This window comes from Gavialis gangeticus, unplaced genomic scaffold (genome assembly GCF_001723915.1).
Source record: "Gavialis gangeticus isolate Ggan-Ray unplaced genomic scaffold, GavGan_comp1, whole genome shotgun sequence".
Lineage (NCBI taxonomy): Eukaryota > Metazoa > Chordata > Crocodylia > Gavialidae > Gavialis > Gavialis gangeticus.
In genome coordinates, this window is record NW_017729031.1 from 21,431,056 (window position 1) to 21,441,113 (window position 10,058).

The window sequence follows — 10,058 nt, forward strand, 5'->3', positions numbered from 1 at the left end:
GGGGAGGTGTTCTTGCATGAATAAATGACATAGAACTAACCTCTGTCAGACAGTTTGTTTTTTAACGATTATGTATGAAAACTGTATTCAAGTCAAAGGAATTCTAAAGTAACATTTAATATGCTTTAATTTTGAAGGGTTAAGTATATCTGTACTAAAACACAGCAACAGGAGGATGGAGGTAAGGTGTTATTTTATGTAAAATGTAATAGTTCGGCTTTCCATTTTGCTGAAAATGGCAGTCATATTCTGTAATATGTTACTTTATTCTTTGATAAAATTGCCAGCCATTGTTGGCTCAATCTTGTGTAAAATATAAAAATCTAAAAGGCTTTGAAAAGTATAGCACATGTGTAATTATTCTCATAATATAAGAACAAGAGGAAACTGAAAGGCAACACATTTACAACTGACAAAAGTAAATACTTTGGATACAACAGATTGTTGATACAGTACATAGTAATATCTGGGGCAATGAGTTCCATAGATTAACTATGCATTGTATCCGAAGTATTTGCCTCTCTCAGTTTTAAATGTGTTGCCTTTCACAATGAAGTTCTTTCATGGATGTAATCATCATACCAGTAGCATTGAGTAATGCTGGTAGAGAGGAAGAAACCTTGAAATTAAACTGTTATCGAGTCATATCATGAGGTATGAATAAACATGGGTAAAAAGGCAATTAAAATTAAGGAAGATGTTTGAGAGGGTAATAATGCTGAGACCAAAACAATCAGCTTTATTTCTTCCGTTAAATTATACTGACATCTAGAGGTTTAGCATTTGGGATAAATCAAACAATTTAGATAAGAGGTATACAGATTAAACTAAGAGAGAGAGCCTCCCAACCTCAGACTTTTAAAACACAGAAATCATTGCACTGAGTAGTACATTCAAACTTTTATTTGCTCCATTGGAGAAATACTAGTGCGACTCTGAAATTACTTCCAACTGAAAGTTAATGTTGGCTAAACAGCATCATGCATGTAAGCACACAGAGCATGCCAATTACTACTTAAATGTTTCTGTTGAATCAAGATACTTGGAGCATTCATTTATGCATCAATAGTACCCAGCATGTTTCTAGCTAATTTTTTCTTCCCATATCCTACCCATATAGGCTCTGCAATTTATTTTGGACCAAGTCCACATTACTATAATCATGTGAGTAGTCGAATTAAGAACACTCATATAATCCTCAAAACTCTTCCAATTACAGGATTGAGTAGGTTTCATTTACAGAGGAGAACAAAAATATTAGTAATATTTATACATAAGGTAGTCAACTAGACCAGTTAGAATTTGTTCTTTGAACTACAAAACCCCCCAAACAAAACAAAAAACACTTAAGCATAAGACTAGCTCTACTCATGAGAGTGCACAAAGACTTGCTTAAATTTGGGGGTACCAAAAAACCGATCAGCCTTTGAATAGTTATCATGCTATTCACAATTTTTTTCAGCTTGTGCATAGACACTCACTGGTCTTTTAAGGTGTTGCACCACAGCAAATTCTTTTCCCAGTGCTAAATACTTAGAAATAACCTGTGGATGAAATAAATAACCATCACCCATTTAACTTACTAAGTAAACCGTTTTTCTTTTTCCCTCGTTAAACACGAAAATTTATGAAAGAGTATCCTTCTGTACTTTTCTTGCTTAGAATTATTACCACCTCAAAAGTGTGCATTTAAAATTCAAGTACATGCTGTGTAGGAAGTTGATAGTTATTTTTTTTCCTGGAACTTGCAGTTTCATCTGTCACCAGAGACATTTCAGCCTTTAAGAACAGTTCCACTTGCTCCTCTAGTGAACAATAGGATCAACAAAAACACCAGCCACAACAAAATCCTGAGTATTATGGATTCAGTACCTTGTCCTACAAAGCCTATTGGTAGATTCCAGCAGTGTCAGTCAGGCAATCTGCAGCAAGGGCAGACTAAACATGCTGTAGGCCAGTCTCGTAGACGTGTTTCTGATAGCTCCGTCACAACAGGACACTTGCCCTCATTCAGAATGGATAATTATTACAAATATTTTGGAGACATAAAAGAACAGGAAACTGAAAAGAACCAAAATATAGGTGGTAATACTGAAGAGAATGAATATGAAAAATGTCTGCTTCCAGTACTCTGCAGGAATGTAAATATTGTGGCCACCCCCAATGTTTCTGATGACAATCACGATTATTTCAACCCAAGTGAAGTGACCAACACTGAGAAAAACTGTAAAATACTTGCAGCTCCTGCATCAAGTAATGTAGATTATTCCAATTTAGGAACTGACAACTGGGAAAGTGATTTATTTGCAAGGAGTTCTGTCAGAACTGATCTACAGGAAGTAAATGCTTCCAGTTTGACAGGTTATAGTAGAGATGCTGAGCCTATGAATGCTGTGCTTGTACCTCATGTTTTAGATTCAAGCTGCACAAGTGAAGCAATAGAAGCATGTCCTCATGTTCTAGAAGGTAGTTCTGCAGCTAAAATTATTTCAAGTGTGGAAGTTTACTTTTCTCCTGAAAATCAATCAGGAAGCAGCGTTTTTCCAGTAGACGCTGGAGCTGAAAAAGTAACAATTTCAGAATTAACTGAGACAAAGGTTGGAGAATTGGCACCTCTGGTCCATGTTACATTTTCTGAACAAGAGCTACCTAAGGCACTACAGATTGCTAAACGTCCTGCCAGGAAGAAGAGCATCAGCCGTAGCGTGCCTCCTAATGCAAGTCACAGCTTCAACATACTTGCTCTCAAGCTAAATGACAAGAAGATCAAGATGGACAGGAGTATGTGTGTTGCAAAAACTAAAGCAAGCAGCAAAGCATCTCAAGATGTCATTGTCTGTGACAAGAATTCCACAAAACGTCACATACACAAGACCAGCACCAAGAACCAGATTTTCCCATTTTTACAATCGTCTCATATGGAATCTGAAACATCCTCAAAATTTCAGGAAAAGCAGCCCCAGCAGGAGACGTATAATTTCATTCAGCATGCCCATAAATCTAAAATGCAAGTGTTGCCCTGCACCAGCAGAAATGCAAGCAACTTAAGGAAACCCGTTGCTCCACTTCATGTTCCACGAGCTCAGTCTACCTCAGATTTCTTGAATCTGAAATACAGTGACATGTTCAAGGAAATCCATTCAACTGACAAAGGCCCAGGAATTTATGAAATGTTTGGGACTCCTGTGTATTCCCAAGCACGTGAACCTGAACAAAATGAGAGCAGGTTTTACAGGGATGTGTGTTCTGCTCCACATAGGGGATGCACTGCTAACAGATGTAAGCCAGCTCGCAGTAGGGAGAGAGTGAGCAGTCGAGTGAGAAATGCCCAGAAGAGAACACATCCTAAACCCAAGAAGAACACAACTGGCAGTAATCAAAAGCACAAAGAGAGAAGCACTGAGTTAAATGATAGCAATACAGAAGGAGATGATACTGTAATAATTTCTGGTCCAAACTGGCACATAAAGACTTCAAGGAGTACAGTGTTGTGTCAGGAAGATGAAGATCAGCAGCATTCATTTTTGGAAGAGTTTTCACAATCCACTAAACTAAATGAAGACTTTCTGAATTCAGACCTGTCAACTATTAAAGAGGTCTCTTTGGAGCAGTCTTTAGACATTGGAGATATAACTAATAATCCAATATTTGCTACCACTAACCAACCATTTTATGAAAAAGGCTGTGCAGAATGTGTCACTCTGGAGAGCAATTTACTAATGACAGATCAGCACAAGTGTGTAGTACAAGGAAGAGTGGATATGGATGACTCCACAAATCTAGAAAAAAACCAAATCTTCTGCAACCTCAAAGATAAAAATGAAGCGCTGGTTGCATGGTCTTTTCCAGACAAACTGGAGTGTGAATCTTCTCAAAGGGGATTAGATAAAAGTTGGGCACGCATCTGTGAAAATAGTAATTTAGCAGATGCATCAGGTCAGCATCCAACTAAGCAGAATATAAATGCCACAAGCCCAATTTTCCAGACTTATCAAAACATTCTCTCTCATGCAGAAAACAAAGAACTGACTGATGAGTTGCTTTGTTGTCTGGCAGCAGGATTACTAGTGCTCAAAGAAAAAGACACCAATTCTTCTAGAATACTTATGAAAAATCAAGGTTCAAAACTGCAAAATATGTTTGCTAAAGAAGAAAGATGCATTGTGAATGGAGATGGAAAAGTAGTAACCAGTGAAGAACAGGTAAAAAACAAGTTCCTCCTACTTTGCATGTTGTTCTTCATGATGTGGTGCAACACCCAAAATAAGGAATGGGAGCCGTCATGTCAGTCAGGCTGAGGCTAGCCAATCCATGTGCAGAATTTTAATGACCAGGTCCTCCTCCTCCTAGTGGTAGGCTCTTCCCTATTTGAATACTTTGAGAACTGGAGGGAAAATGTGGTTAGCCTACACTCTTAACTGTTTAGTCCCATTTCCTGGGCCCAGCTGCCTGTCATGTATTCCAGGAGGGTATCCACCTACCAGCTACCATTAAGGATAAATAAATCTGTGCAGACCTGGGGATGATGACAAGGATAACTAAGAGGAACAAAGTTAATGCAATGAGCACAGATATACTAAGAAAATGGTTTATATTTTTAATGTAACAGTACTTACCTATGACATAGCTCCTGTGCCAACGAATTGAGCAGGAGCCTTGCAATGCAATAATTTCAACAGCATGTTATAAGGAAGAGTCATGTCAAATGTTCATTCATATATCAAAACAACATTACAATTAAACCTTTTTCTTTCTTTCTGCTACTCTTCCCCACTGACTAAAGAGCTATAGTGAAGCCTTCTTAGCATCCAACAGGGAAAATGACTTGTTAAACTTCAGTGATTCTACCAACTTACCAGAAAGCAGCTCAGCTAATGATGATCCCATCATCTGGACCAGAGGTGAAATCCTTGGCAAGGGAGCCTATGGCACAGTAAGTTTAAGTCTAAATACAGAAGGCAAATAATACATATTTTTGAGCTACACCATTCTTTTATGAATCTTTTATTAACAGTCCATTTACTGTAGGACAAATAGTTTGACTACTAAAATGAAAACTAAATCAACATTTATGATTAATACAAATCTATATGCTTACTTATAAATTGACTCTCTCTTTATAATGGTTACTTCTAATAAAGGCTGGTTTCATTCCAGGTGTACTGTGGTTTGACAAGCCAGGGACAATTAATAGCTGTGAAGCAGGTTGCTTTGGATACATCAGACCAAGTCAGTACAGAAAAAGAGTATCAAAAGCTGCAAGAAGAAGTTGATCTGCTGAAAACACTAAAACATATTAACATTGTAACGTATTTAGGAACATGTTTAGCAAATAATATTGTAAGCATTTTCATGGAGTTTGTACCTGGTGGCTCAATTTCTAGTATTATTCATCGTTTTGGTCCATTGCCAGAAATTGTTTTGTGCAAGTATACAACACAGATTCTACAAGGGGTTGCATATTTACATGAAAACCGTGTGGTGCACAGGGATATTAAAGGCAATAATGTTATGCTAATGCCAAATGGTGTAATAAAGCTAATTGACTTTGGATGTGCAAAGCGTTTAGCTTGGGTGAGCCTGAATGGCACACAAAGTGAAATGCTGAACTCTGTGCATGGGACTCCTTATTGGATGGCACCAGAAGTGATCAATGAATCTGGGTACGGAAGAAAATCAGACATCTGGAGCATTGGCTGCACTGTATTTGAGATGGCAACAGGCAAACCACCTTTGGCTTCCATGAACAGAATAGCAGCAATGTTCTACATTGGAGCATATAGAGGACTGATGCCTCCTTTACCTGACCATTTCTCAGGAATTGCAGCAGACTTTGTGCATGTGTGTTTAACCAGGTAAGTAGCTTTGTAATTTAAAAAAAAAGAAAGAAAAGATGCAGTTTTGAAATAATCTATTTTGATCTTTAGTGCAGTTTACTTGATTACTTTAAGCTGGTGGTTAGCAGTAGAAGACTAGGTAGAAGGCAGGGCAGCACTCATTCAGAAAGCCATAAACTTTAATAGGCTACAGCTACTCCTCTCTGCTAACGGAAGATTAGGTTAACTTAAGGAAAACTAGCTGTGACAGGGTTTAATTTAAAGGAGGCAGTGGGCATGTCTACACGTCCATCATGCTTTAGTACTTCCTTTTGGAGATACCAAAGCACAGCACTTTATGGGCTGTTACTGTGCTGTGCAAGCTGCGTATGGTGAAGTTTCCCAGCCACATCACCATAGCGGTGTGCTATACTGGGGGAGGGGCACACCACTACAGCAGCATAGCTGGCAATCACGGGGAGACCCACACCATCTCTGTGTCGCCATAGTGTGCCACTATGCTGCCGTAGAGTGAATTATAGATGCGCCCAGTGTGACCTGTTAGGCTTGGTTTACTAGTCTTCCCAGAAAATTGTGAAGGCTCCAAACGCCACAATGGCATTTACCAAAAGCTGTTAATCTCTTATTTTGCAAATCTTCCTTCCCAACAAATATTTTGGCACCCTATTTCCATGGACCATGCATCCCTTTGATTGCTAGGTAAAACTCCAAATTAATTGCAGTGGAGACTCCTGCTTAACAGCCCCCCCATGGCAGGATCTGACCCACAGCTTGAAAATAGCTTTCAAAGCTGGATCTTGAATAAAAGCATCTTATGCCATTCTAAGTTTATATGAGGAAATTCTTATGCAAATGACAGTCTAGGAAATTCTGTTTTGGAGGAAAAAAAGTAGCTACTCTTGCTATAGCACCCACCCACAATGGGAGTTAAGATTTGCAGCATTTACTTTTTTAAAAATTAGCTTTAGACTTTTTTATAAACATTTTAAAATAAACTTTTACTCCCCTACCTCTTCTTCCCCAGTACAAAATGAAAATTGTATTTGGCTGGTAAAACCACAAAGGATGACCCTGGCAATTGTTCTATATTGTTCTGTTCCCAGTGAAATGAGGGCATAAATAAGCAGGGCCCTACACAGTAAGCAGCTTGGGTTTGAACAAATTCATTTTACCACAGTTTGTCTGATGATATGTAAAGAGAGTGAGATTTAATGGGAACTTGACTTATTTACAAAAGGGAGCATAGAGAGAAGAGAGAGATTTGGTACACTGATTGGCTTTTACGCACTGAATGGGAAAGAGGAGTTGAATAGAGCAGTAATAAAGCTTGTATAAAGTCCTTCATTGGGAGTAGTTCCTAAAAAATACGCAGAAATCAAGGGAGATAAATCTTTTTCTGTCCCTCAGTCTACATTTGAAATAGTAATCCAAATGCCCAAGGAAAACTCCAAAAGCCCAGACTGGAGAAATCCCAGAAAACAGCAATTTCCGTTTTAACACTCACGTGTGTCAGGAGTTTCCCCAATATGATGTTGGATTTAATAAAAGTCTCGCTCCTGGAGCTAGGAGATCATTTGAAAATCTCAGCTTTAATTTGAAAATCAGATAGAAGAAAAAAGGGCTTGAAAAACAGAAAAGTTCTCTGCATCGTCCTTAAGTAGTTTTAATGAATGGCAACAGTATCAGAAAAACAAACTAATGGGAAGGCATGAAGATGAGAGGGCTGTAAGAAGCTACTTTATAAATTTAACAATACTATCACATGAATCTCAAGCCTTTTCCTAAGGCTGTTCTAAAAATGAACTGGGGAAGTTGCATGAAAATAGCAATTTCAGATTTTATTTTGAATTTACAGTATATTTCCAATTTACAATACTGTACATTTGGCAACTGATTTATGTATCGATTTCCCACCCTTCATGCAGAGATCAACACGAGCGCCCTTCTGCTCTCCAGTTGCTGGAGCACCCTTTCATCAAAGGAAAACAATGAACTTTTCAAACCTCACTTTATATTTTTCTCTTTAATTTTATTGGTCAGAAAAATTAAATTTGCATTTGATTTGAAAACAAACAGGAGTGTAACTTACAAGAGGCCAAGAAATCAATGAAATGGCAGAGGTCTGTTGTGAGGCTGTGCAAAGATTAAATTAGAGGTGAATTTGTAACCATGGATCTGTTGTGAATTTTTTTCTTTAAAGTGTTTAAGCATTTGCTTTTGGAAACAAAAGCAAGTCTCAGATTTCATTTAAACTTGAAAAGGCTATCCCAGAAGCTGTTAAACAATACTTAACAAAAGAGTTGGAATCCTATTTCCCTGCAAATATACAAATGATAAAATACCTAGTCACAACAGAAAGAACACCTAAGGCAGCTGGAACTACTGCACAGGTATTCTGGTTTTGTATAACCAAACTTAATTTGTTATCTGACTACTTAAATGCACTTGAAAGGCTCACTTGGAGAATTAACTTACCTTATGTCAACACTAGCATTAACAGTGTTTCATGTAGAGAAAGATCTACGTAGATTGAAAGATCCTTTAATTCCAGTTGGATACTGAACAGCACGGTTGGACACATTGACATCAGCTGGCAGTCTTCTCTCTCCATTTGAGCTGGACTTTATTAAACGTTACATTAGCAAGTGATAATCACTGAATATACATACTTGGCCATAAGGCATATTTCAGGATTGTTTCCTATTCTGAGAATATGAATGCTATGATGGTTTCAGGAATTTCTTCCTCTTTTCACTACTGGTTTTAAGTTCACTTTACCATAGTTAAGTAGTCACTGATTGACATAGCTCAAGAAACAGTAATTTATATGATGGGGATAAAGTTTTCAGAACAGCCATTTAACCTATTATTAAAACAATAGTATTAAACAATCCTTTCATGCTGAAAGGGAAGGCCACCCTTTTCTTAAGGGCTGATGGATGTTCTCAGTTAGATGGATGCACTGTGCCAGCATATCCAGACTATTGCGGACATGCGGTATGTGGGTCTGCAGTGCCACACACTACACGTGCAGCCATCCCCTGCATTGCTACTTTGCAGCATGGTGGGAGGTTTGACCCAGGGAGATCCTGTGGTCAAAAGAAGGGGGTGGTATGCATGGTGGCAGTGTGTGCTGCCCAGAACTGGAGCTTGGTTGGCTGGAATTATGCTCTAGCTGCCGGCTAGGCTTCCTACTGCGGGAACGCTGCAGCTCCTGGAGGCCCCCAGGAGTCCAGGTAAGGACTCTGGGGCCAGCACAGTTGCTGGCCCCAGTCTCCCCTACCCCCCTTGAGGTAACCTGCCACATGCCAGAGCACATGGCATGGGTGTTCCCCGAGACAAGCAGAGCAGCACACAGTACGCTGCTGCTACTTGTCCCTGAGGAAATGCATATTCTGGATGTGCCTTGTCAACTTTGTTTTTTAACCAAAAGCAGACAGATTGTGCGCTTCTAAGCACTACCTATAGGAATTAGGAAATGCTATTTTAATCAATGCAGACTATCTACAAATTTGATATCCTGGCTCTGAAATTTAAAGCAATAAATAAAACTGATTTGAGAGTTTATATAGACAAACAGGCACTGAGTATATAGTAATCCACTCTAGTAGAGTTGGATGAAAACTGTATTTTTCTTTAACCCATCATCAAAACAAGTTTGCAATCATCTATGTAAGTAGTCACCATAAAAGTTCACTAAGAACTTTATACAAAAACAATGCACCACATTTTTTCATTAGAGAAAATTAGTGTTTAAAAATATTTTAAAATTAAACTATAATCTATTTAGCTGGTTTTCAGCATTCTGAGATGCCATGGGATTGGACCAGATTATATACACGACCTACTGAAAATTCAGATTTGTATATTCATTGTGTTGCCAGACACAGAGAACAAATGTCAGGAACATCTCCTCTCAGTGGGTTGGTATTTAAGGAATTGCTTTTAGCACCAGCAGTATTCTGTACATTGCGAAACAGATAGCTGGTAGAGCAAAATGTGTTCAAACTTTTACAAGGTTAGAAAAATGTAAGTTATATAAAAAGCTTACTTATACATCTTCTATATAAAAGTTACCTTTTATATAACGTTACTTGTAGCATTTTATATTTCTGACGGACTTGAATCCATTCCCCCCGCCCCCCATTTTGTATTCTTCCAGTATTCATTTTAGAGAAATGTGCTCATTTGGCCTAAGATTTCATAGAAGTGAAAAGAAAA

General features: G+C 38.3%; 1 protein-coding gene across 2 annotated transcripts in view; it reads left to right on the plus strand.

Annotated features, from left to right (window-relative positions):
- MAP3K19 (mitogen-activated protein kinase kinase kinase 19) overlaps window positions 1-8,009 on the plus strand; it is a 22,675-nt gene extending 14,666 nt beyond the window's left edge. Inside the window, exons 6-11 of one of the 2 annotated variants that reach the window (XM_019522495.1) lie at window positions 138-181; window positions 1,752-4,202; window positions 4,784-4,933; window positions 5,158-5,855; window positions 6,471-6,536; window positions 7,763-8,009. In XM_019522495.1, the coding sequence (XP_019378040.1) occupies window positions 138-181; window positions 1,752-4,202; window positions 4,784-4,933; window positions 5,158-5,855; window positions 6,471-6,536; window positions 7,763-7,829 (3,476 nt within the window). In that variant the 3' untranslated portion in view covers window positions 7,830-8,009. The remainder of the gene's footprint in view (window positions 1-137; window positions 182-1,751; window positions 4,203-4,783; window positions 4,934-5,157; window positions 5,856-6,470; window positions 6,537-7,762) is intronic. The other variant, XM_019522496.1, reaches the window with a different exon arrangement.
- The last annotated feature ends 2,049 nt before the right edge of the window (window positions 8,010-10,058 follow it).